Raw genomic sequence first — 27,982 nt, 5'->3', positions numbered from 1 at the left:
CCTTTTGACATCTAGCATGTGGAGACCCTCTCTGCCACAGAGTTTGGGTGTGGGAAGAATACCGGGAGCTCGTCTGCCTGATAAAGGTGGAAAGGGGATAAAATCTTAGGCAGAAACTTTGGGGTTAGTCGAGAGGCAAACTGCTGTTGGGGATTTGGAAGAAAGGTTCCTGTAGATTAAGAACTTGAAGCTCACTTGCATGCCTTAAAAATGTTATAGCAACCAGGAAGGCAACTTTCTAAAAGAGAAACTGTAGAGGGCATTAGTGAAGGGATTTGAAAGGGAGGCCCGTGACCGAGATGCAACATTGAGGTTCCAGACAGGGGCACTCTGGATGGAATAGCTCGTTTAAGTCCTGCTATGAAGGCTTTAATGACAGGACTTTGAATAAAGAAGTGTTCTCTATTTTGTATGAAAGCTGCAACTGCAGCCATGTGCAGGGTGACTCAACTGTAAAGTAAGGCCTGAGGTTTGAGGGTGGAGAAGGTAACAGACTACGTCCTGAACCACTGGTTTCAATTGATCAATGGGTCAAGGATGGGAGTAATGGACAATCCTTTTCCATTTGGCTGCATAGCAGGCCTGTGTAGTGGGTCTGCTGGCCTCTTTAAGGATAGACACTCACTCTGGAGGCAGATTAAGTAAGCCAAACTCAAGGACCTCAGGAGCCAGACTGCAAGAATGAGCTGCCTGGTGTTGGGTGCCTGATGGCACCCTGACTATGTTATGTAGTATGGTCGATAGGGAAGTTTCTCGTTGGGGAGTACAAACAAGTCGAGGAGGATGGTGAACTAGGGTTGTCTGGCCCATCTGGGAGCCAATAGGATGAGGTTGAAGGACGTTTGCTGAAGCTTCTGAACCACGTACGGAGTGAGTGAGAAAGGAGATATACATAGGCAAATATCCCTGATCAGTTCTACCCATACTGTATTGGACATGGACTGTGGGCGTGGGAACCTGGAGGCAAAGTTTGGGAATTTGGCTTTTTTGGTTGTGGCGAAGAGATCTACGCCGGAAAAACCCCATGAACGAAAGTATGGGAGTAGAACTTGGAGTGACAACACGTTGACTGGATGCCACAACCTGCTGAGCAGGTTTGCAAAATCGGTGTCCAATCCCGTAAGGTTCTCCCCTAGTAAATGTATCATCTGGTAAAGCGTCAAACTTCAAATGCCCTGTGCTAGTGCTAACAGCTACTGGAAGTGCATGCCTCCTGGTTTCTGAAGGTAGTACACGGCAGTCATACTGTCTGTTTTGTTGAGGACTATCCACCATTTTACCTGGCAGACGAAAAAGCCTTAAGAGCTGGCTGGATAGCCAGTAAGTTCTAGGTAGTTGACGTGGAAGCCCAGCTGGTGGGGTGGTCAAACACCCTGAACTGTCATATCAAGGAGATGTGCCCCCTCCCATCCTGAGAGGGAGGCACCCGTGATGATGGTCACCTGCAGGACAGGGATGTGAAAGGGCCAACCCTGCAAGAGATTGTTGCTGTTTCACCACTGCACAGAGGAATGGGTGCTGGCCCAATTTAACACTAGATCTTCCCAGTGATCCTCTGCCTGTCAACTCTGCTTCTAGGCATTATTGTAAAGGACACATTTGTAACATTGCAAGAGGAACTATAGCACTACAGGAGGCCATCATGCCAAGGAGGCACATCACAGTTCAGACCGTCAAATGGTGATCTGACTGAAGAAGAGGTAGTAACAGCTGGAAAACTTGAATCAGTGCTTGACTGGGGGTAGGCTTTTCCGGTGACCTTGTTGGGAACTGCAGTCAGAAATGGTTGTATTTGTAGAGGCTGGAGATGGGGCTAGACAGTATTAACGGTGAAATCTAGATTGCGTAGAAGGTCTACAGTGGTCGAGTGTGTACGAGGCACTATCTGATCACACTCTTAATCAGCCTGTTGTCCAAGTAAGGGAACACGTGGCTGCCTTCACTCCTAAGAGGAGCAGGTAACCCAGCAAGGCATTTTGTGAACATCCTGGGGGCTTTAGAGATAAAGAAGAGAAACTCTTTGAACTGAAAATGGTGACTGCTTACCAAAAACCGCACAAAACGGTGGTGAGCATGGTGGATTGGCATGTGGCAGTAGACATCCTTCAAATGGAGAGCAGTGATGAAGTTGCCTTGCTGCAGCATGGGGATGACATCTTGAAGCATGAACACGGGAACGTGCTCTGACAGGATGTATTGTGTAGAGGCTTGAGGTCGAGTATTGGTCTGGGTGTCTCATCCTTCTTGGGGATAAGAATGTATTTTTATTTATTTATTTATTTAGTGTTTTATAGAGCACGAACCAGACCCGTGAGGGTATCAGAGCGCTTTACAGTAGTATCAGGTGGGATACAAAACAAAGGGGGGAGGAGAGTCCAGGGATAAGGGAACAAATAGAGGCAGTAGATGGTAAAACAAAACAATAATAATATTCGACTACTATAAGGGATAGGAGCAAAAACGATGCAATAAACTAGAAAAACAGTCTCATCACCCAGAAGGATTGTTCAAAGTGCAGGGTGCGTAACATAGGGGAAGGCAGCCAAGGAATAGTGCAATGATGATAGGGAAAGTCAGGTTGAGGGGGCGCTTGTAGCGTGAGCTTAAGGAGAGGAATTTGCCAATTAGGAACAATTTGGTCTCCTTTTTGAAGTGGGTTAGAGACGGTATCCTTCTAATGGTGGGTGGGAGTGAGTTCCATATTCTTGGGGCGGCCCCAGAGAAAGCCCAATTGTATGTTTTCTTTTCTTGAAGCGTGCGGGTTGGAGTAAAAGGGCTCTGGCGGACCGGGAGTTTCTGATTCCTCCGGATAATACAAGTTTCTGTGCGAGAAAGGCAGGGGACTTGGAGTAGAGAGCCTTGTGGGTGATGCAAGCCAGTTTGAATTGGATTCTGGCCTCAAGAGGAAGCCAGTTCAGAGCTTTAAGGTGGGGCGAGATGTGGTCAAACTTCTTAGAGTCAGTTATAAGTCTGGCGGCGGAGTTGAGGCAGGCTTTCAAGGGTGCCAGAGAGATCTTGGGTAGGCCTGCGAGAGTGGAGCAACCATATTCTAGTCGAGAGATGACGAAGGCCTGGATTTTAGATCAGGAGGGTCGAGGAAAGGTTTACAGTTTCGTAGGTAGTTCAGGTGAAATCTGGCGGTTTTGGCCATCGCATTGATATGGCCCCGCATGTTCAGGTTGCCGTCTAAGGTAATTCCCAGGGATTTAGCAGAGTCCACAATGGTAGGAGAGCAGTTTAGCGCTGTGATAGCCTTGGTCCAAACTTGAATGTCTGTATTGGCGTTGGGTGGCGAGATTAAGAGGAACTCTGTTTTTTTGGCGTTGAGTTTAAGCTGGTTGGATGTGAGCCAAAGTACAGTAAGTTTTAAGGCCTCATTCAGGGAACGGATATCCTCTGGAGAAGAGATATTAATGTAGAGCTGTGTGTCGTTGGCATACATGTGGTAGGATATATTGGCAGTGCGCAGCACCTCTGCGAGCGGTTCGAGGTACAGATTGAAAAGGGTAGGGTATAAGGTTGATCCTTGTGGGGACTCCAACTTTGATCGGAGAGGAGGCGGATAGGTTGTCGTTGATCAGAACTCTCTGCGAGCGGTTCTGGAGGAAGGATCGGAACCAAGCCAGCACGGTGCCATCCAGGCCCATCCTAAGTTTGAGGCAATTCCGGAGAATTTTGTGGTTAACCGTGTCAAAAGCCAAGGATAGGTCAACGAGGATCAACAGACAGGTTTTGCCTTGGTCAAGGGCTTGAAGGGCATCAACGACAATGTGGAGGAGTGTGGTTTCCGTGCTGTGCCCAGGTCTGCAACCAGATTGCAAGTCATCTAGAAGGTGGGAGTTGGAGATGTGTTGGCTTAGCTTTTGCTGTACACATTTTTCCAGCACTTTAGCTAGGAGAGGGATGTTAGAGATAGGTCTGTAATTGTCAGGAAAGGCAGGATCTAAAGTGTTTTTTTTTTTAGATTGGGGACCACCTAGCCGGCTTTGAGAGAGTCAGGAATTGATCCCTGTAGGAGAGAGAAGTTGATTATAGTCGTCCAAGGGGGGATGATAGCCTGGGAAACAGAGGCAAGGCAGTTTTAAGGGAGAGGGTGGTTCAAGTGATTGTTGTATAGAGAGTACACCCCCTTTGCCACGTTTAGGTGGCAGCAGAGGCTTTACCTCGCCTTTGGAGAGGAGCGCCTGTAGCTCTTCCTGAAGGAGGAGCTGGCGTTCAGGGAAGAGGCTGTGTTTGTAAGTATGTTTGGTAGGTTTGTAGTGAGTTTTAAACAGTAACCCTCCCTAATGATGGAAAGGACCCACTGATTGAGATGATTCTTTCCCACTGGCTGCTCCAGTTCCTTGGACCCGGCAAACGACAGGGGCTTTGGGCATCCGACTTGAGCCATGGGAGTCTTGGCTCGTGGACGCTGAAGTGGCTTGAGCTTAGCAATGCGTTGGAGCTGAAGTGGTCTGTTAAAGGGATTTTCAGATCTGGAGTTGAAGGAGCTGTCAGTGCCAGAGGAGGCCAAGATTTGTGTAGCTGTGTCTGCAACGAGGGCTGGCTCGGAGTTTGCTCCAAGGGTGTGTGTCGATGCCGGCAATGGCCTGCAGGCAGTGGTGGACAAGAAGCCTGTTTGGCTTTGGGCTCGATGTCCAACTCCTGGGGGGGCGGTCTTTAGCCCGAGAATGGTGTATGGGTTGAGCGAGTGAGGAGGAAGGCATAATCACGGTTGACGTCTTGCCATGTTGCTGCACCTGTTCAGCATGCTTTCCCCCTGTTTCCGATTCAGAGTGGTAGCTGGGTGCAGAATTGAACTGGAGAGGCAGTGGCGTATAAGGCCCAGTTTCCGCCTCGTCCTTGGTGCTCCGGTCCATGAAGAAATCATGGGTTTCGTCCTGCTGTCACCACTCCATGGTGCGTCGAGCGAGGTGTTGATTGTGTCGGTATTTCTAGGTCTTCTTTGACCGAAACGAGAGGCAGATGGAGCAGGTAGTCTTGTCCTGCTTCGGTGACAAAGGTTGCAGATTTAGTGGTGGTCAGTCCCGGGGTACGAAGGGAAAACTGAAACGCAAGCAGAGCAGAGGCGATACACGACCAAACTGATGGCGGAAGGAAAGCAATCTAACAATGGAGCAGATTCCCATGAGCATTACCAGTCATAGGAGGAGTCACTAAATCCGTGATAAGAAAGTCTTCTTCAAAGAAAAACAAGTTGCACATGTCAGAACCCTACACTAGATGGCAGAAGACTATGCAGAACATGTGTATCTACAGCTACACATGCCGCGATTAGTTATACTCCTTCAGTAATGGTCTTTATGGTGGATACACTTCCTGCAGATTCCTCACCTCTTGAATATCTTCAACGCCACTTTGGATTCAGAAACTCTTCAGTAGCCAGTAGGGCAGCTGGCCGGACTACGGTGCCCTATGTAATGTTCCAATAACATCAATGGAGCCATAAAGCACCCTGTTGGCGTGCTAACATCAGCTTCCATAGATTTGTTTATGCACCTTTGAGGCAGAAGTAACATCATGAAGACAGGTGCAGTAATTTGATTTATGTAGGGACCTTATCAGGACATGTGGGATACATGGACATGCAACGGGTACTTGCAACAGGGAGGTGGGTGGGTCAGTGTGAGAATCTGCAGGTAGACTTTCCCTTCCCACCGATCACAGGGCACCAGAAGGGCACCCCTGACCCCGTTCTTGCGCTAGAACCAGCTCCACTGCACCCTCCTGAGCAAAGTTTGAACTTCCTTATGAAGGTCTCACAGGCGGTCTTGGTGTGAGTGCCTCACGTTTGGGAGGAAAGGGTTGATGGTTGTGTTGGAAGAATAGGGTCTACCCCCTTTCCACAATCTTCAAGAACCAGAGCTTTGAAGTAATGGCCCTCCATGTTTTTGGAGAGGAGGATGCGCATACTTCAAAGGGCAGCACAGGTTTGGACAAGGGGGAACTAAGGCTGCTTCCCTGCAGTGGTGCAAGAGGAGGAGGGGACGGAAGATTAATTGCTCTTCCCTTTTGCTCAACACCTATACTGCTTATAGAGAGTGTTCACCTGTTGCTATCACTGACTGTAAAACGAAAAACCTCTTTTGAAAGCTCAAAACTTTTGAAACTGTTTATAGTCTCTTGTCTGAACAAGGAGATCTGGAAGTGGCTTTCCTGTTTTTAAATCTTTCCATGGCTGAGTCAGCTTTCCCCCTGAAGAGGCAGGAACCATCACAAGGGCGAATTTCAACAAAATTGTCTTAACATCCTGGGAGAATCCAGAGTTTTGAAGACACACGACGGCATAGGGGGATGGATAAACCATGGCTGTGGCAATAGTCTGCATTGTCCGGCTTGATTGTATGACCTGTTTGACCCCTGCTTGACATTCTCCCAGAAGCTAAGGCTCCATGGAGTGTGTTGCTGTATGGAATACCTCAGTGAAGATGCCAGCCTTAATCTCAGTGGAAGGAAGTTGGAGGTCTAAAATCTCTGCTTCCTTCATGATCGCCAAGTGATAGGACGTAACCACGGGTGGAGGTCTAGCCAGACAGTATAGTTCCAGTTCGAGGGAGGTGTCAAGACCAATGGCATCTTTAAGGCCTTCAAAATCCTGATAGGTCGTAGTTTGTTCATCTCCATCATCTCTCGACTGAGGTACTCCGGAGGGTTTGAGTCACCAAAAAATCTGCCCTATTCCATATGCTGCTAAACCTCTTGTCACAGGAGGTGGCGTACGAAATTCAGAATCAGAGACTCTATGCGTGACGAACAAGTTACTTACCTTCGGTAACGATATATCTGTAAGAAACAGTAGTTAGTATTAGATTCCTTACCTTAGAATATCCCCAGGCGTCAGTCTGGATCCGGAAACTTTTGCGTAGCAGTACCCCTGCGCGTCGGTAGGCGTCGTCTGCAGGCGTCCCCTGCGGCTCCGCGTCGTCGGCGTCGTGCGCCGTGATGACGTCGCTGGAGTATATAGACGCCGCCTCCGCGCGCTGACGTCAGTTCTTTGCACACAGCTTTTCCGCGCCAGAACACGCAGAGCCATGTGAGAACCAACACTGGTGCCATTTGAAACTAGGGCCCTGAAAGGGATGTCCCTAACCCTAGGTATCAGTTCGCAGAACGGGGAGGATGGGCGGGGCGGTAAGGAATCTAATACTAACTACTGTTTCTTACAGATATATCGTTACCGAAGGTAAGTAACTTGTTCATCTGAAAGAAACAGGTTAGTATTAGATTCCTTACCTTAGAATAGATACCCCAGCAATACCAACCCCGGTGGTGGGTCTGCGAACCAATACAACCTACACCAGAAAGTCCTGGAGGACCGAACGGCCAAAGAAGCCATCCCTCCGGACTTGACTGTCCAGGCAGTAGTGCCTCGCAAAGGTGTGCAGCGAGGCCCACGTGGCCGCCTGGCAAATGTCCTGCAAAGGGACTCCCCGGCCCAGGGCAGTAGTAGCCGCCGTGGCCCGAGTGGAATGGGCCCTCAGCCCAACAGGAGGCTCCTTCCGAGCCAAAGAGTAGCATGCTTTGATGCACAGGACGACCCACCGAGAGATGGTCCGTTTCTGTACCGCCCTTCCCTTCTTCTCACCCACGTAGCCAACAAACAGTTGGTCATCCACCCGGAACTGGCGTGTGCGATCCATATAGAATGAAAGCGCACGTTTTGGGTCCAGACGATGGAGCCGCTCTTCATCCTTTGAAGGATGCGGAGGCGGGAAGAAGGAGGGCAAGGTGATGGACTGCCCAATGTGAAAAGCAGAGACTACCTTGGGCAGGAAAGAAGGTCTGGTCCGAAGAACCACCTTATCAGGATGAACAGACAAGAAAGGAGGTTGAACAGAAAGAGCCTGGAGCTCACTCACTCTCCTGGCAGAGGTGATGGCTACCAGGAAGGCCGTCTTTAAGGTGAGAAGACGGAGAGGACAGGAACGAAGGGGCTCAAAGGGAGCGCACATCAGGAAAGTCAAAACCAGGTTCAAGTCCCACTGAGGCATCACGAACGGAGCTGGAGGATACATGTGCGTGATGCCCTTTAAGAATCTTAACACAATAGGGGACTTGAACAAAGATGGCTGATCAGGTAGCCTCAAGAAGGCGGAAAGGGCAGAAAGATAGCCCTTGATAGTGCCCAGAGCAGAGCCCTGCTGGGCAAGGGAAAGGAGGAAGAGGAGAACCTCAGATAGAGGGGCAGAAAGGGGATCCACAGCCTTTGCTGTGCACCATGCCACAAATCTGTTCCACCGGCAGGCGTATACCGACTTTGTGGAGGGACGCCTGGCTGCCAGAATGACATCACAGACTTCAGGAGGCAAGTCAAATGGCCTCAACTGTCGCCGCTCAATCTCCACGCATGGAGGTGGAGACTGGACAGGTTCGGGTGGAGGACCGTCCCCTGCTGCTGCGACAGAAGGTCCTCCTGAAGGGGCAGGCGGATCGAGGGACCGACTGTCATGCTGAGTAGCTCGGGATACCAGTACCTTCGAGCCCAGTCCGGAGCCACAAGGATAACTTGGGCCCGGTCGCGCCTGATCTTCTTCAGCACTCTGGGCAGAAGTGGTATAGGCGGAAAGGCGTACAACAGACCGCAACTCCACTCGCGCCGAAAGGCGTCGCCGAGCGAGTGCCGTCTTGGAAACTCCAACGCGCAGAACTGATGACATTGCGCGTTCTCTTCTGTGGCGAATAGATCTAACCAAGGCTCTCCCCATTGCTGAAAGAGGCCTCTCGCCACATCCGAGTTCAGACGCCATTCGTGATCCACCGAGCACCGACGGCTGAGTTCGTCCGCCCTGGCGTTCAGAGAACCTGCCAGGTGTTGAACCGTCAGAGTCACGCCCTGACGTTCCAGCCATTGCCAGAGGCGCAGAGCCTCTTGGCAAAGGGTCCACGACCCCACACCGCCCTGTTTGTTGCAGTACCACATGGCGGTGGTGTTGTCCGTGAACACCTGCACTACACTCCCGTTGACAAAGGGGGAGGAATGCCTTCAGTGCCAGGCGAATCGCCCGCAGCTCCAACATGTTGATATGGAGCCGGGACTCCGCCGGAGACCAGAGGCCCCTGATCTCCGCCTCTCCCAAGTGGCCACCCCAGCCTTGGAGGGACGCGTCCGTCACAACCACGTGCTCCGGCTGGGGAAGGGAGAGGGATCTGCCCCTGACCCAATCGCGGTCTGTAAGCCACCACTGCAACTGTCTCGCAGTGCCCTCCGAGATCAGGACATGGTCGGATAGGTTGCCCTGATGCTGGGCCCACTGAAACTTCAGGTCCCACTGCAGAGCCCGCATCCGCCATCTGGCGTGATGCACCAGAAGGATGCAGGAGGCCATCAGCCCCAGAAGCCGCAGCGTCAACCTGACCGAAACCCGGGATAACGGCTGAAAGATGGGAATCAGAGCCTGAATATCCCGGACCCGCCGTTCCGGGGGATAAACCCGAAACTGCGCCGAGTCGAGAACCGCTCCGATGAAAAGGAGCTTTTGAGAGGGACACAGGTGTGATTTCGGCACATTGATGGAAAACCCCAACTCGTGCAGGAGGTCTGCCGTCATCTGAAGGTGGTGGACGACTGTCTGGGGCGAGCCCGCCTTCAACAGCCAGTCGTCGAGGTAGGGGAAGACTGAAACCCCTAACCGGCGCAGATGAGCTGCGACCACCGCCATCACTTTCGTGAACACCCGTGGGGCGCTGGTAAGGCCGAATGGGAGCACGATAAACTGAAAATGCTCGTGGCCTACCGTGAACCGCAGGTAACGCCGGTGGGCCGGCAGGACGGGGATGTGAAAGTACGCATCCTGCAAGTCCAACGCTACCATCCAGTCTTGTGGGTCTAGAGCAGCCAAGACCTGAGCCAAAGTCAACATCTTGAACTTCTCCTTCCGGAGGAAGCCGTTGACGTTCCGTAGATCCAAGATAGGACGCAGGCCTCCCTTGTCCTTCTTGGGTACCAGAAAGTAGTGGGAGTAGCAACCACACCCTACTTCTGGCCCAGGAACGCGCTCGATGGCCCCCTTGGCCAAGAGGGCCGTAACTTCCTCCTGCAGAAGTGTCAAGTGGTCCCCCGACACACGGTGGTTCTGCGGTGGCATGGCTGGAGGAGTGGACTCGAAGGGGAGGGCATAGCCCCTTCGGACAAGCTGCAGCACCCACCTGTCCGATGTTATCGCGCGCCAGCGGGAGTGGTGATGGCGAACCCTGCCACCCACTGGCGTCACGTGAGCCCGAAAGCTCGGACTAGGAAGGCTTGGATGCCGCAGCGGAGGGAGGCGTGGACTGACCACGACGCTGGCCTCTACCGCCACCACGGCGGAAACCACGGGCGCCACCGCGCTGGGGAGCGCTCTGCGCCGCGTGGCTGGCAGCACGTGTGGGACCTCCTCTCCCTTGGCCACGAAAGGGCCGAAACGAACCCGTCTGCTGGCGCTGGGTCTGGGTCGAGAGACCCAAGGACTTGGCCGTGACCCTGGAGTCCTTGAAGCGCTCCAGCGCGTGGTCCGCTTTGTCACCAAATAGGCGACTGCCATCAAATGGCATGTCCATAAGCGTATTTTGGACGTCTGGTGAGAAGTTGGCAGATCTCAGCCAGGCATGGCGACGAATCGCCACCGTAGTGGACATGGCCCGTCCCAGTGAGTCCGTGGTGTCCAGACCACAACGGATCGAGTACCGCGCCGCATCCCGGCCTTCAACAAAGGCCCGGGTGAGCTTGTCCCGCACTTCCTGGGGGCATTGCGGCAAACACTCCTCGACCGTATCCCACAGGGAGTGGGTGTAGCGGCCCAAGAGGCACGCGGTGTTACAAGACCGCAGCCCAGCACTCAAAGAGGAAAACACTTTCTTTCCGAATTGGTCGTACCTCTTTGATTCCCGGTCGGGCGGAGCCGACGGAAATGCGGACTGCGAAGTGGAGGCCTGGATCACCAGACTCTCCGGGGAGGGATGGGTGGACAGGAAGGCAGGGTCGTCCGCGCAGGGACGGTGACGCCTGGCAACGTTCCGGTCAACCGGCGCACCAGAGGCGGGCCTGGACCAGGTGCCCAGAAGGACATCCGTCAGGGCCTCATTAAACGGCAGCAGAGGCTCCTGGGGGCATGACTGCGGTTTAAAAACTTCCGTCAGGATATTCGGTTTGACCTTCGCGACGGGGAGCTCAAGGTGTAAGGCCTTGGCAGCCCTCATCAGGACCACCGAATAGGCAGCACCCGCCTCGGACGCCACAGGGGACGGAGAGACAAACCCAGGGTTGGGCGACTCGTCCAGGCCACTGGCATCACCCAGATCACCTACCCAGTCCACATCGTACTGGCAGGCACGGGATAGAGGGTCCTCAGACCCCTCCCAACCCTCTCCATACTCCTCCTCGTCATACCCATATTCTGGGTCGACGATATAGACATCGGGGTCAACAGGCCCCATCGGCGTCGGGTCCGGCGTCGGCCGACGCCGGTCCGGCTCCGAGTCCGGAGTCGGGGAGGAAAGGGGGGTGGCGCCGCGCGGCGTCGGTGCCGGGGACCCGACGCCGGCCGGAGCCGACGGCGGAGTCGCTGCACCACGCGGGGGCGGTACCATGGGCTGGCCCACAGGAACCGACGCCGGAGAGGCCGGGAGACCAGCCGGCGACGAACCAGAGGGAACCAGCGGCGCCGGGGCCGGAGCCACCGGCGGCGCCGGGGCAGGAGCACCCGAACCGCTCGGGCCCCCAGACGGGACCGACGGGCCCGCAGGCGCCGAAGGCCCCGCCGGAGAAGACCTCGCCCTCATAGCAATGAGGAAGGCCTCGATCTCCTCACGCGACGCGCCTTCCCCAGGGACCGACAGGTGTGGGGCAGACGGCGTCGGCGACCCATGCGGGACCGCGGGGGTGGGGTCACCCGAGCCCCCGGCCGCAGCACGCGGGCGTCGGGGGGAGTCGGGGGTGCGATGGCGACGCCCCGACTTCTTGTGCTTACCTGACGAGCCGGAGGAATGGTGGCGACTCCCGGAGCGCCCATGGCGGCTCCGCGACCGCTCCCTCGACCGTTCCCTCGACCTCCGACCGGACCGGGACCGCTCTCGACGCGGGGCCGACAACCGGAGTTCGAGAAGCTTGCGGGACCGCTCCCGCCTAGCTTTTCCAGTCAAGGCCCGACAGTCGACGCAGGACTCCACGTCGTGGTCCGCGCCCAGACACCGGAGGCAGAGTCGATGGTGGTCGGTGACCGACATCATGCGGTCGCACTCGTCACAACTCTTGAAACCGGGCATCCTACCGGCACCGTAAAGATCAATCAGTTAACAAAAAACTTGGTCAAAAGACCGGAGTACTGCTCTTCGGATCTGCGCTAACTGGCGCGGAAAAAAGAAGAACTGACGTCAGCGCGCGGAGGCGGCGTCTATATACTCCAGCGACGTCATCACGGCGCACGACGCCGACGACGCGGAGCCGCAGGGGACGCCTGCAGACGACGCCTACCGACGCGCAGGGGTACTGCTACGCAAAAGTTTCCGGATCCAGACTGACGCCTGGGGATATTCTAAGGTAAGGAATCTAATACTAACCTGTTTCTTTCAGATAGACGTGACACTGCTGAGTCAGGAGCAGGTGACAAGTGTTGATCCCCTGGCATTGTCTGCGGTGCTAAAGGTGTCGTCTGCACCGCGGGGAGGCGATGGTGTTCGGCTCAGAGGGCTAAAAGGATAGAATTGTCAGTGGAGGTAACTTTGGCCTTGGCATCGAGCCAGACAGCTGGAGTGAAGTGGTGCGGGAATAAGAGCCCACATAACTGAAGGGAAGGAATGAAGAAAGGATACCGAAGGGTATTGTGTGGGCAAGCGTCCAGACATAAAAGCCACTGGACCCATGCGCCTGTTGGAGCTCCAGAAGGGACCATGGATCTACAGATGTCAAACATTGGATTTAAGAACATCAATGGACCAGTGTCTACAGGATTGGTGCTCGGTCAAATGGAGGTGCAGGATCCTCCGTAACTTCTTCCATCAGTTCCTGGTCTGAAGCTGCCGACTAGGTCACATCGGGGGTCTTGGTGACGTTTTTCAAAGAGTGTCAACATGATTCATGTCGCCTTCTCTGGTTATGCTTCTCATCTTAAAGACAGAGGGGACTCAAGCGACCTCGGCCGTGGTCTGAATTTTCGGCGACCACAACATTTATTTTTTGCTCTTGCCTAGAGCATTTTGGCTTCCTAATTATTTCTAGCTGTAGGATGCATCTTTCCAAATGGGTTACAGGCCTTGATGTCATGGTCGGTTCCAAAATACTAAAGGCAGATTTTTTTAGAGAGTATGATAGGTAACTGCTCGTTACAGTCTCTACGTGGTATACGTGGTATACACCATGACTGTTTGGCCATATAATTGTAAAACTACACCTGCTGTCACGATTTTGAAGTGAAAAGCTTCGATAACATCAACAACTAAGGAGATTGAGTGCTCTGGGATCGCATTGACGGCGCAGAAAAAAGGGAACTAATGTCAGCACACCAACAAGGGCGCTTTATGGCCCCAGTGACATCATAGGGACACCAAGGGCGGTGCTGAAGGAGAGCCAGTGCACCCTACCGGCATCGACAGCTATTGAAGAGCTACTGGTGCCAGAATGACCCTCGGATATTGACAAGTTGTGGAATCTGCAGGTAGAAATAGCAATCTGAATAGTGATTTCATGGCAACAAAAGACTTATCATGGTATTGAAAGGTTCTCTGATGGTAAGCCTTTATAATCTATAAAACAATGTATTCCAATACCTGGCATCAGACAAGCTTTCCCTAGGACTACTAATAATACAGTGTATTTTGTTTTTTTAACGTAACGCAACACAAATGCAGTTGATGTTTGCTACACTACCTTCCAATCCACTGAAAAAGCGTAACAAAACTTAAGTCTACTCATCAGCATGATTCTCTAAACTACATGCTCACAGTACAAACAACCATTCCATGTTAATGTTGTACTGTGCTGAACGTGCTTTGGAGATAAATGCTGGGCAACCATCAATACACATTTACTACTTTAACTCATCAGTGCAAATGTACTACTTTAAATGAAGCACACCACAAACCTCCTTACTTGCATTAGACCATAAATAATTAAAACTGAATATGTTCGGGATGGCACTTCACAAGATTTTGTGAATTATTTTTAAATACAAACTGGAAGCACTTACATGTGAGGTCATTTGTAATAGAAACTAAGACCTTAAAGGTATTTTAAAATAGGATAGCAGTAAAGAACACCACAAAAGGATAATGATACTGAAAACTGACAAGAAAAGGATGACTCGCTAGCTGAACTTTCAACCCCAAACAAGTGCGTATCTAGAAAGATTTTCATGCATTAATTCGGAACTCCTCATTTTACAAGCTAGCCCCCAAAAAAAGCTTTATAACGAAACTTAAACACTGAATATACAACGAACGTAAAACTGTTCTATTATGTAGTGTTTTCCATTCCACGAACGTTTACACCATAAGATAGTGTGTATATTTCTAAACAAACAAGAAAAAAGGTGAGTAAAGCAATAATCAAAATATTAACATAGCAATCAATCTATACAGATACTTTTTTTCAGATGTACAGCCTTCCTAATGCATGCTACTTGTAGAAAGTGAAAAGAACACTAAGAGTGTATCGACGTGTTTGATTTAAAATGTGCCTTTGCAAAAGTGGTCATGTAAAATGATAGTTCTATCCAGTCTGCACAAATATTGACACACAGTACACACTAATATAACTCATTTTCCAATAAAATGCAAAGTTTCCGCATAAATTATGAAAAATATTTGCTTTAAACTGGCCATGCTCTCGCCTGACCCAGTTAGACTGAAATTGTAGGTTTAAATAATACAATATCTGGAACACTTATCAAACAAATAGATTTTATTAGCATCTGGAAAAGAATGCAGCCAGCATTGAAAGGTATTTTTTCACTCACTGCAACACGAGCAATAATCATTGACACGTAGATAACGGATGACAGCAGAACGTACAAATTCAGACTTGTTTAATTAACTGTTATGGGCACCTCAATTCATCAGAGCTATTTTAGTTTTTGGCCAATAAGCATGAACCTAAAAAAAACACAGCTTTGTCTATGCTTTAAAATCCACCAGCAGCCTAAAACATGGACAATTCACACCCGTTTTCCGTTAAACATACTCCCTTTTCCATATATAACTCACAAGCAGCTTTTAAAAATTGTTTTCTTCCATAGGAAGTCTGTTCAAGAATTAAAAAACAAACGGGACAATGTTTGTGATTCTGCAGGAAAATAAAAACGCTCTACCTAAGATGTTCAATCTAAGAAGGGTCTACAAAAGTCAATAGCACAAATATTTAAGTTCCAGACAAAAATAAACATCAAATAAACGTCATTCTGGCTGGAAAAATTAACTAAGGTTCAAACAGCCATTTAACTATGACAGAGATAACTTTACAAAAGGTATCTTTTACCTACTGAGCGATGATTATGTCCCCTTAGTCTCTGTGCTTTCTACCACTGGTTGACATTTTTGGTCTGCTTCTATGTCAACCTTCTCTTTGCTCTTCTCTTTGCTTTTCTCATCTGAAGAAACCAATTCATCAGAAAGTTCAGGTTCCTTTTTTGCTTCCACTGGTGGTCGGGGAGTGCCGATATCTGCCCGTTCACCATTTATTTGAGGCACATTTTCAGCTTTTTCAGGGGAAGAAGTAGGGGTGGGGGAAGTGGTGGTAAGTGAGGTGGCGGTGGCGCCTTCAACATATTCAGAAATGTGAGACTTTGGAGGAACCCATGTGCCCTGCTCCCTCTCCTTTCTAAATCGGTTGCTATTAGTTTCTTTGCGGAAATCAACATCTCGATCATCTCTGTCCCGTTGTTTTTCACGTTGACTTTTGCGCTCACCATGATCTCTGAGAGCATCTTGATCTACTCCTCTGTTCCACATAGGACCACCTCTAAAATCAGGTCTGATGTTTCCAAGATGAAACCTCTCCCTTTCTTCATGAAAGCCTTGTGGGCTTCCAAACACAGGTAATGGAAGGTGCTGCCTTTCATCAAAATCCCTATGTCCCCAGGGCTTGTCTGCGTTGAAACCAAAGGGCTCCCTTCGACCAAGTGCTTCTAAAAACTGCCTTCCATGATTCTCTCTCATTTCTAATGGCAGTCTTTCAAAGTGTTCCCTTCCCTCCAAAGGCATTCTTCCAAAGCCTTCTCTTCCTTCCATTGGGGGTCTCACAAAAGGTTCCCTTCCCTCCAAATGGGGTCTGACAAACATTTCTCTTCCTTCAATGGGCGGTCTTCCAAAGAGCTCTCTTCCCTCCATATGGGGTCTTCCTTCCATGGGTGGTCTTCCAAAATGTTCCCTACCCTCCATGGGCGGCCTTCCAAATGTCTCCCGGACATCCATGGGTGGCCTTCCAAAATGTTCTCTTTCATCAATTGGTGGCCTTAGAAACATTTGCCTTGCATCGAGGTGTGGTCGTCCAAAATGCGGTCTCATATCCAATGTTGGTCTTATTGGACTGTCCCTTGAATGTGTACCTAGCCTTAAAAGAACTTCATGGATATCTGGTGGTGGACGTCTTTGAGCATCATGCCCTTCTGGTCCAGGCCAATGAAGGCCTTCCTTGGGTTCGGGACCCAACCAGCCTTCTCGAAGATCAGATCTGGACCACTCAGGACCATCTTGTGCATCTGATCCAGGCCAATTATGATGTTCTTTTGCATCAGGCTCTGGTCTTCCATGGGATTCATGTATCTCTGGTTCTGGCCTTCCTTGACCATCTCGTGCTATAGGCCGATCTCCAAGAAGGCCTTCGCGAGGAAATGTTCTTAACCGTAAAAGACCTTCTTGTATATCTGGACCTGGCCCTAGAAGACCTTCTCGTGGAAATGGTCCTATCCTTAGTTGGCCTGCATCCGGTCCTGATCCAAGTAGGCCCTCACGTGGACCCAAGCCTGGCCTTGGCAAGCCATCACGTGAATCAGCCCCTTGTTTAAGAAGGGCTCCACGTGACCCTGCTTTCATTCTTTGCATAAATTCTCGTGAATCGGCATCTGCTCTTTGAAAGTTCTCTTGCGACTCTGTTCCAGGTCTCTGATGCCTTTCCTGCGAATCTAGTGGAAGCCCAAGCATGCTCTCCCTCACATTAGGCCCATGCCTTTGTAAGCCTTGTCGTGCATCTATTACTTGCCTGTGCAAGCCATCTCCTGCTTCTGCTCTTAAAAGGCCTTCTCGAACATCCATTCCAAGCCTTATAAAGTTTTCGTGGGCACCTGGACCTAGTCTTGGCAGGTTGCCTCGTGCATCAATTCTCGGAAAAAGTAAGGCTTCATCTGTTCTTTGCCGTAGTAAACCTTCTTGAGCATTAAGAACCAGCCTCTGACCCTCTTGTATGTTCATAAATGACCTTCCTAGAACACCAGACTCTTCAATGTGTCGCTGTAAACCTTCTTGTGGATCTACATGAATTCTTCCAGCATTACTACTGGTATCCACATGTACTGGTCTACTAATCTCTCGATTTTCCACTGGAGGAAAGCGATAATCTCTATCTCCTTCCTGCTGAATTCCATCGTTTCCATGTGGTATCACTTTCTCAGAATTAGAATTGTTATCCATGTTCTGTACAGGAGTCACAAATGAAGTCTCAGTACGATTTAATAAGTCTGCCGGAGGGAAGGGACCTTGAGGTGGAGGCACTGTTGGGTCAATGATGGTGGGAGGCGGCATGTTTCGTTGAGGGGGCATACCAGGCTGCATGAAGGGAAATCTTGGCCCAACTGGGTGTGATAGCAATCCTTGATGGCCTTCCACAAAAGCATTTCCATGAATATGGCCAGGCATATTTAAAATAGGCATGCTGTTGGTTGTTACTGGTGGTGGGCCACTCTGTATTCCGGAACTGCTCGAAACGTTATTAAGGACAGCTGAAAAGAAAGGACACTCAGTCAGAAAGAAAAGATTACCATCTTTCAGTCAAGGTAAAAATAGCATTATACCAGCAATAAAATACATTTAACAGATTTACTCCATATTAATTTAAATAAAACAGATGGTAGATTCTATGAATTCCAACTTTAACACAGTCAAATAGATTTGTTTAAAGACCTTTTAAGGTTTGATATCTTGGGAATATTCAAACTTCTAAAATGTTATACTTTTGTGACTCCTATAGTTTGACCGAATACTAACCTTTTAAATATTGCTCTTGAACTAAACTATGCAATAATTACACTGAATTCCATTTTCCAACAACAGCATAATATTAACTTAAAATACAAGAACTTGACTGGGCATTGCTGATCTCATGATTGTTCAACAAGATGCTGCCCACTGATTATAATTTTGTAAGTGCTAAACCCCACATCAAGGAGTCATTATTAAAAATAATATGTGTGTGTCGTGTGTGTGCGTGATGTTACTTACCCAGTAAGCATCTGTTTTTGGCATGTAGACCTGTAGATTCACATGCTTTGTATACTCCTGCCATCTAGCGCTCGGTCCGGATGTTTGAAAGTTGTTTTTCTTCGAAGAAGTCTTTCCAGTCACAAGGTAGGGGACTCCTCCTTTCGGTGATAGTGCGCATGGGCATCGACTCCATTGTTAGATCGTTTTCCCGAAGAAGGTGAGAATGGAATTAGTAAAGGTAGAATAGAGATGTCCATCTGTATGTATGTAAGATATGAAATAACTGCAACAGGTGTAGGTACCCGGGGAGGCGGGTGGGCACATGTGAATCTACAGCACTGCATGCCAAGAACAGATGCTTACTGGTTAAGTAACATTTTCTGTTCAAGACATGTGAGCTGTAGATCACATGCTTTGCGTAGACCAGTGTATCCCCAACTGTGGTCCGCGGACCACCAGGGGTCCGTGACACATTCCCAGGGGGTCCGTAGGCAACAGTTTTAAAAGCACAGAAACGTTTCTTGTATAATTAGCAGCTTTCCAGCAACAATAAAAGTGTCAAGAGAATGCCAGTGATTAATGTACCTGCTGGAGAGCGAGGAGAGTTTTGTTCAGTGGCAGCTTTTATTTAACTAATGTAGCACAGTGGGTTAATGTGCCTACTGCAAAGAACGTGTAATATGACTCTTAAAAAGCAGTATTTATGTGCCTAGGTTCGTGGTTACTGCTTTTGTCACAGAGTTTTTTTTGTTACTGTGCACTTCATAAGTGACCATCGTAATCTAGCAGAGGGACCTATAAACTGTCATCAAAGAGCTGCTTGCAAACTGCATAGTACCAGTTAGTAACTTATATTTTGTCCCAGTTATTCATTATCCTGATGCTGCTAAAAAGATATATTTGGGTGGAAATACATTTTTAATGTTAAAGTCAATGCTAGCCACTGTTATGTTCTGAATCCTGAGTTTGTGCTTTTCCAGACCAAGCACTCTTTAAACATTTTATATACACACTGATTTACACGTATGATTCAATGTCTCTATATGTGTGCGTTGTAAAGTGCTCTGACATCCTACAATGGTATGAGAGATGCTATAAAACAAATGAAATACATGTGACAGAGGGGCTATTACTTCAATATAAAATACTAAGGGCCAGATATACGATCTGTTTTTATATGCGCGAACGGGTCATGCAAAAACCTATTGGGCCATGTACATAGCCCATTTCGCGAGTCACAATTTGTTTGCGACTCTCTAAATAGGTTTTGCAACTTGCTATTTGGAAGGGGCATTCCCTTCCAAATAGCGAGTCTCAAAACCATGTACAAATGTTTTGCAGTCGCAAAACAGTCACAATTACCACCTACTTCAAGTAGATGGTAATGCATTTGCAAATGGGAAGGGGTCCCCAGGGGACCCCTTCCCCATTGCAAATGCATGCAAAATTATTTTTTAAGGGCAGACAGTGGTCCCAGGGAACTCTGCCTGCCCTTAGAAAATGAAACGAAAACGTTTCACTTCCTTATTTTTTTAAATGCATGGTAAACAGGCTGCATTTTTTTCAAAACAACTGCTTTATTTAAAAGCAGTCCAAGACATGGTGGCCTGCAGAGCCCAGCAGGCCACCATCGCTAGGAAAGCTGGCATTCCCAATGGGCTCGCAAATTGCGAGAGGCTCATTAATATTAATGAACCTCGCAATTTGCGACCCCGTTGGGAATCCCAAACAGAGTTAAACACACTGTTGTACATTTCATTTAGCGACACGCAATTTGCAACTTGCAATGTGTCGCCAATTGCGAGGCGCTAAATGAAATGGTCGTACATCTGGCCCCAAAATCCTTAGTACTTTGAGTATTTGTTTTGTGTGCACACGTGTGTATTTTTTTCGATTTACTGTTTTAATGTTTGAAATTTAACTCATACAAATTGCTTGGGGGTCCCCGGCTTCCAGTGGTGACTCAATGGGGGTCCTCAGGAGTCAAAAGTTTGGGAACCACTGGCGTAGACTATACAGCAATATTCTCCCAAAGCGGTGGCTAACCTGTAGCTGTTGGTTGTTTGAAAACGTGTTTTAAGTACTGCCTGGCCTACATTAGCTTGTTGCCTCACTAACACATCTACACAATCGTGTTTGGTGAATGTATGCGGTGTAGACCATGTTGCTGCCTTACAGCTAGGGTAATATTCTCAGAAGGCCATTCTAGCCCCCATTTAGCGGGTGGGATGCGCTCTAGGGGGTATTGGCATTTTTCTTTTTGCTTTTGTGTAACATGTTTGGATACATTTAACAATCCGCCCTGCAATACCCGATTTAGAAATGGGATTGACTTTGTGTGGTGGAGAAAAAGCAACAAAGGGCTGCTTTGTCTTACGAAAATATTTTGTTCTTTCTACATAATATAGCAGACCTCTTCTAACATCAAGTGTGTGTGTAGAGCTTGTTCTGCTATAGAATCAGGTTGAGGAAAGATCACAGGTAACTCACCGATTGATTGATGTGAAAAGCAGGACCCACTTTTGGAAGAATTTACGATTGGTTCGAAGAACCACCTTGTCTTTGTGAAGTTGAAAGAAAAGCTCTTGTGCCTGGCGTTTACCAACTGTCCTTAAGGAAGTGATTGCAATAAGAAAAGCAACCTTCCATGAGAGAAATTGTAGATGACACTTGTGCATGGGTTCAAAAGGTGGTCCCATTAGTTCCACACTGCTGCAGGTGGAGCTCTTGATAGTATTACTCTTTTTAGTGCTTCTATAAAGGCTTTAATCACTGGTACTCTGAATAAAGATAAGTGTTGTCTGTTTTGTAAGTATGCAGCTACTGCTGCTAAATGCAACTGACTGGATGTATAAGCGAATCCAGATTGCTGTAAGTGTAATAGATAACAGTTTTGTCCTGAAGTATCCAAGGAATTGATATTGTTACAATATAGAACAAAAAATGGCTACTTTGCTGCATGACATGCCCTAGTAGGAGTTCTCCGAGCCTCCTTTAGGATATTCATACAGTCTGGTGGTAATTGTAAATAACCAAACTCTATGACTTCAGGAACCAAATCGTCAGGCTGAGTTCCTTGGGCTTTGGATGCCTGATTTCTCCATGGCTCTGAGTGAGGAGACTGGAGTTGAGATGCAGTTTTTGGTGTGGAACTACTGACCGCTCCTGCAGGGTGGTGGACCAGGGTTGACGTGCCCATGTAGGAGCTTTGAGAATCAGTGTGAGGGATGTTTGCCTGAGCTTCCGAACTACCAGCGGAATGAGTGGGAGAGGCGGAAAACCGTATGCAAATATCCCTGACCAGTTCATCCATAGGGTATTGCTTTTGGAGAGAGGGTGTGGGAACCTGGAGGCGAAGCTAGGGCATTTTGCATTTGAGCTGTGGCGAACAGGTCTATATGAGGATATCCCCATTCCTGAAAGTAGGGAAGAACAATTTAGGGATGAATTTCCCACTCGTGGATTTGCTCTCTCTGTTTGCTGAGAAGGTCTGCAATTTGATTGTTTACTCCTGGAAGGTGTTCTACTAGGAGATACATTTTGTGATGTATGGACCATTTCCAAATGGCTTGTGCTAAGTATGACAGTTGGAGAGTGTGTCCTCCCCCTGTTTTTGCACGTGTACATAGCTGTCATATTGTCTGTGCGTACTAACACAGTTTTGCCTATAAGGTGAGTTTGAAATGCTTTGAGCGCTAGAAACACTGCAAGTAGCTCCAAGTTATTGATATGTGGGCTCCTGTACTTTAGAGTCCATAATCCTTGGATTGTGTGACTCTGTAGGGGAGAGCCCCAACCAGTGAGCAATGAGTCTGCTGTTAGCACTGTCTGTAGAACAGGGTTGAGAAAGGGCCGCCCTTTGGTTACATTTTGTGGGTTCCGACACTCCAGAGAGCGATGGGTGCAGCCATCCACCAACACTAGATCGGTCAACTGACCCTGCGATTGGTTCCAATGACTGGCTAAGCATTCTTGAGGGGTGACGCGTGTGGAGTCTTGCGTGGGGAACAATTATAATGCATGACACCATCAGTCCTAGCAGTTCCATAAGTACTTTCGCTGGTAATGATTGGTTGGGTTGAAACTGAGTGATAATGGACTGAATATTGTGAATCCTGGCTGCGGCTAGAGCTTTCTGAGCGTCTATTGTGGCTCCCAGATAAGTTTGTGTGTTGGACGACTGTAGATGAGACTTTAACTCATTTACTGTAAAACCTAGTTGGTGAAGTAAGTGAATAGTGGTTTGAGTGTGCTGGAGACACATTTGGTACTTGCTGGCTTTGATGAGCCTGTCGTCCAGGTATGGGAAGACAGGTATGGGAAGACATGGATGCGTTGTCTTCTTACATGTGCTGCGACTACTGCCAGGCATTTGGTAAATACCCTGGGAGCAGTGACTACTCCAAATGGGAGTACTTTGAATTGGCAATAATGACCCACTATCAAGAATCAGAGGTATTTGCGGTGAGCGGGATGAATTGGAATGTGGAAATATGCGTCTTCTAAGTCTAGAGTAGACATAAAATGGCCCTGCTGTAAAAGTGGCAGCACTTGTGAACCATGTGAAAATGCTCTGACCCCATGTAGAGGTTTAGTTCTCTGAGGTCTAAACTAGGTCTCCAGGAGCCATCCTTTTTGGGGATGATAAAGTACCGGGAGTACACACCTGGTCCTTGATGTTGCAACGACACAGGTTCTATTGTTCCTTTGGACAGGAGAGACTGGACCTCTTGCTTAGGTAGATGTAAATGTGCTGGTGACATTTTTTGAGAACGTGGCGGAATGTTTGGAGGATTGTTGATAAGCTCCAGGCAATAACCACGTTGGATAATTCCTAGCACCCATTTGTCTGTAGTTATTGATTGCCGGATGGGGAGGAATTGGAAAAGACGTCTCATACAGGTGTTAAGTGATCGGGGAAGCGTAGGCAAGTCACTGTTTGTTAGGAGAGGGGGATGTTTGTGTTGTGGAACCTTTAACTCTACCCTTGCCATTATTACCCCTGTACCCTCCTCTAAAGAAGCCTCTCGAGGAGGAGGATTGATTGTTGCCCTTGTAGGGTGCAGCAGTAGTGTCTGAAGAGATGGTCTTGGACCCCCCCACGATAGAAGGAGCGACGAAAGGAGCCACGATTAGAAGGAGACTGTAGGGCTCCCATAGATTTAGCTACTTCCGAATCCTTTTTCATCTTTTCTAAGGACTTATCTACTACGGGTCAAAAGAGATGCTGTTTATCGAATGGTGTATTCAAAATGGATTGCTGTACTTCAGGTTTAAATCCAGAGATACTTAACCATGCATGCTTCCTTAAAACACTAGTATTGATTGCTCTAGCTGCCGTGTCAGCAGCATCTAAAGCACACCTAATTGATGAATTTGAGATGAGCTTTCCCTCTTTGACTAGGTCTTGAGCTTTAGTCTCATGCTCATCTGGTAAAAACTGAAACAATTGCTCAATTTGCCTAGCAGTGCCTGTGTGTTGGAAATACGCCTGTGATTTGCTGCTTGGGTGGCTACCCTTTTACCGGAGGAGTCTATGAGTTTGGACTCTTTGTCTGGAGGGGTCCCCTGAAGTTTGTGAATTGGCCCATTTACGGGCATTAGAGACTACTAAAGAGTCCAGTGGTAACTGCCCTTTAATAAAAGTTAGCTCTGATGGGGCAGGCTTGTACTTTTTGTCTTTCCTGGGGGTGAGAATGCGAGCACGAAGCACAAGTTACTACTTGTGTAACGATATATCTGTAAGAGACATTAGTTAGTGATAGATTCCTTACCTTAGAATATCCCCAGGCTTCAGACTGGATCCGGAAAATTTTGCGTAGCAATACCCCTGCGCGCCGGCAGGCGTCGTCCGCGGCTCCGCGTCCGTCGTCGTTAGCGCCGGAATGACGTCGTCGGAGTACTTAGACGCCGCCCTCGCGCGCAGACGTCAGTTCTTATACACAGCTTTTCCGCGCCAGATACGCAGAGCCTTGATAGAACCAACACTGGTGCCATGAAACTAGGGCCCTGAAAGGGGATGACCTTAACCCTAGATATCGGTACGCAGAACCGGGAGGATGGGTGGGTCGGTAAGGAATCTATCACTAACTAATGTCTCTTACAGATATATCGTTACACAAGTAGTAACTTGTGCATCTGAAAGAGACACGTTAGTGATAGATTCCTTACCTTAGAATAGATACCCCAGCAATACCAACACCGGTGGTGGGTCTGCGAACCAATAATCACACCAGAAAGTCCTGGAGGACGGAACGGCCAAAGAAGCCATCCCTCCGGACTTGGCTGTCCAGGCAGTAGTGTCTTGCAAGCGTGTGCAGCGAGGCCCACGTAGCTGCCTGACAAATGTTCTGCAAGGGCACTCCTCGGCCCAGGGCAGTCGTAGTCGCCGTGGCCCGAGTGGAATGAGCCCTCAGCCCAACAGGCTTCTTAGCCAAGGAGTAACACGCCTGGATGCACAAGATGATCCACCGAGAGATGGTCCGCTTGTGCACCGCCCGTCCCTTCTTAGCACCCACGTAACCAACAAAGAGTTGGTCATCCACCCGGAACTGGCGTGTGCGATCCAGATAGTAAGAGAGCGCACGTTTTGGGTCCAGATGGTGGAGCCTCTCTTCCTCTTTCGAGGGATGCGGAGGCGGAAAGAAGGTGGGCAAGGTGATGGACTGCCCGATGTGGAAGGCCGTGACAACCTTGGGCAGGAAAGAGGGTCTCGTCCGCAACACAACCTTGTCCGGATGGACAGAGAGGAAAGGAGGTGTGGAAGAAAGAGCCTGGAGCTCACTCACGCTCCTGGCAGAGGTGATGGCAACCAGGAAAGCAGTTTTCAAAGTAAGAAGACGGAGAGGACAGTTATGGAGCGGCTCAAAGGGAGCACACAATAGGTAATTAAGTACAAGGTTCAAGTCCCACTGGGGCATCACGAAAGGAACAGGAGGAAACATGTGTGTGATGCCCTTCAAAAACCTATTTACAATTGGGGAGTTGAACAAAGATGGCTGATCAGGTAGCCTTAAGAAGGCGGAAAGGGTAGAAAGGTAGCCCTTGATAGTGCCCAGAGCAGAGCCCTGCTGGGCAAGAGAAAGAAGGAAGAGGAGAACCTCAGAAAGGGGGGCAGAGAGTGGATCCACAGCCTTTGCTGTGCACCATGCCACAAACCTGCAGGCGTATACCGACTTTGTGGAGGGACGCCTGGCTGCCAGAATGACATTACAGACTTCAGGAGGCAAGTCAAATGGCCTCAACTGTCGCCGCTCAATCTCCAAGCTTGTAGGTGGAGACTGGAGAGGTTTGGGTGGAGGACCGCCCCCATCTGCTGTGACAGAAGGTCCTCCTGAAGAGGCAGACGAATCGGGGGATCGACAGACATGCTGAGTAGCTCTGGATACCAATATCTTCGTGCCCAGTCCGGAGCCACAAGGATAACCTGGGCCCGGTCGCGCCTGATCTTCAGCACTCTGGGCAGAAGTGGTATAGGCGGAAAGGTGTACAATAGACCGCAACTCCACTCGTGACGAAAAGCGTCTCCGAGTGAGTGCCGCCTTGGAAATTCCAACGCGCAGAACTGATGACATTGCGCGTTCTCTTCTGTGGCGAATAGATCTAACCAAGGCTCTCCCCATTGCTGAAAGAGACCATGCGCCACTTCCGAGTTCAGACGCCATTCGTGATCCATCATGCACCGACGGCTGAGTTCGTCCGCCCTGGTGTTCAGAGAACCGGCCAGGCGTTGAACCACCAGGGTCACGCCCTGATGTTCCAGCCACTGCCAGAGGCGCAGAGCCTCCTGGCATATGGTCCACGACCCTACCCCGCCCTGCCCTGTTTGTTGCAGTACCACATGGCGGTGGTGTTGTCCGTGAACACCTGCACTACACTCCCCATGACAGAGGGGAGGAATGCCTTCAGTGCAAGTCGGATCGCCCGCAGCTCCAGAAGGTTGATGTTGAGCTGGGACTCCGCCAGAGACCAGAGGCCTCTGATCTCCGCCTCTCCCATGTGGCCACCCCCAGCCCTGGAGGGACGCGTCCGTCACAACTACGTGCTCCGGTTGGGGTAGGGAGATGGATCTGCCACTGACCCAATCGCGGTCCGTGAGCCACCACTGCAACTGTCTTGCAGTGCCCTCTGAGATCAAGACATGGTTGGACAAGTTGCCCTGATGCTGGGCCCACTGAAACTTCAGGTCCCGCTGCAGAGCCCGCATCCGCCACCGGGCGTGATGCTCCAGAAGGATGCAGGAGGCCATCAGCCCCAGAAACCGCAGCGTCAACCTGACCGAAACTCGGGATAAAGGCTGAAAGATCTGAATCTGAGCCTGAATATCCCGAACCCGCTGTTCGGGAGGATAAACCCGAAACTGCACCGAGTCTAGAACTGCTCCGATGAAGAGGAGCTTCTGAGAGGGACACAGGTGTGACTTCGGCACATTGATGGAGAACCCCAGCAGGTGCAGGAGGTCGGCCGTAGTCTGGAGGTGGCTGACGACTGTCTGGGGCGAGCCCGCCTTCAACAACCAGTCGTCGAGGTAGGGGAAGACTGACACCCCTTGTGAGAAGTTGGCCTGATATGCAGTGCTCACTATTCTAGTGATCACTATGTATCAGTCCAAACAACCCTTATTGATGATTGGTTGTAAGTCAACCTTATAGACCAGCTATCCTAGTAGCATGGATACGAGCAGTCTAAGGCTAAGACTCTAGAGGGCGTGTTAAGCCAGCTGTTTTACCATCACATTACCCCTTGAACACCAAGTGAAAGGACACCACACAAGTTGTTATCAAAAATAAAGTATATTTATTTATAACAGGACTACCCTGGCTCTTTATGAGACAGGGAGCTAAGCACACAACAAAACTCTTAAAGAAACACTGAAAGTCGCACAATTTACATAGATGCCAGAGGGGCACGAAAAACCATATACTATGAAAATGGAATGCGAAATTACTAGCAGGTAAGTAATACTTTTCTAGACTTTAGAATCGCTAGGCCTACAATACTAAACACTTAGGTTAGGAGCAGGAGGCCTGTGGACGTCGTGTGCAGAGTGGGAACTCTCACGCGTAAGGCGGGAAAAAGTCTATGGATGCTAGCAATTGCAAAGTTACTGTTCTCGGGCGAACCCGACTAGGTGGGTCGAAAACGGGAGTGGATCCGAACACTTAGGGTGTTGGACTATGCTGGAGCACCGGAGTACTCAGTTTACCTAGCCCAGGGGCTGCGGCTGCATAGGGTTGAAGTTGCGTCGGAAACCCTCGTTGAAGAACCAGGAGCCTGAAGAAAGAAGTTGCTGGCAGGCGGCCAGTGAAGAAAGTTCGTGGAGATCCAAGCCTGGATCAGGAAAGAAGAAACCTGTAAGCAGAGGGGACCAAGTTCTGAATCACTAGCCAGTGATTTAGGTGGGCACCAGGATGGCACCGGACGAAGTCACCTCAGCCAGGTGAGTGGGCGCTGCTGGGCTCTGCAGTCTCTCGGACCAGGAGGCGTTGTTGGCGACCAGGATGGAGGTGCGAGCTGTCCCACGAAGGTTCTTGCTGTCGACGTCGCTGGACCCAGGATTGGGGCAACAAGTCTTGGCAAATGCAAGGCCCACGCGGTG

The 27,982-nt window shown here is 49.4% G+C and overlaps 1 protein-coding gene across 3 annotated transcripts in view; it reads right to left on the bottom strand.

Annotated features, from left to right (window-relative positions):
* SCAF8 (SR-related CTD associated factor 8) overlaps window positions 1-27,982 on the bottom strand; it is a 1,826,711-nt gene that overhangs the window by 758,201 nt on the left and 1,040,528 nt on the right. For all 3 annotated transcript variants that reach the window (XR_013596231.1, XR_013596230.1, XM_078649179.1), the window contains exon 21: window positions 15,446-17,903. Coding sequence is in view for 1 of the 3 variants with exons in the window: in XM_078649179.1 (XP_078505305.1) it covers window positions 15,460-17,903 (2,444 nt within the window). In the remaining 2 variants the exon portion in view is untranslated. The remainder of the gene's footprint in view (window positions 1-15,445; window positions 17,904-27,982) is intronic.

This window comes from Lissotriton helveticus, chromosome 6, assembly GCF_964261635.1.
Source record: "Lissotriton helveticus chromosome 6, aLisHel1.1, whole genome shotgun sequence".
In the NCBI taxonomy this organism is placed as follows: domain Eukaryota; kingdom Metazoa; phylum Chordata; class Amphibia; order Caudata; family Salamandridae; genus Lissotriton; species Lissotriton helveticus.
This window is presented reverse-complemented; position numbering and strand designations above follow the sequence as displayed.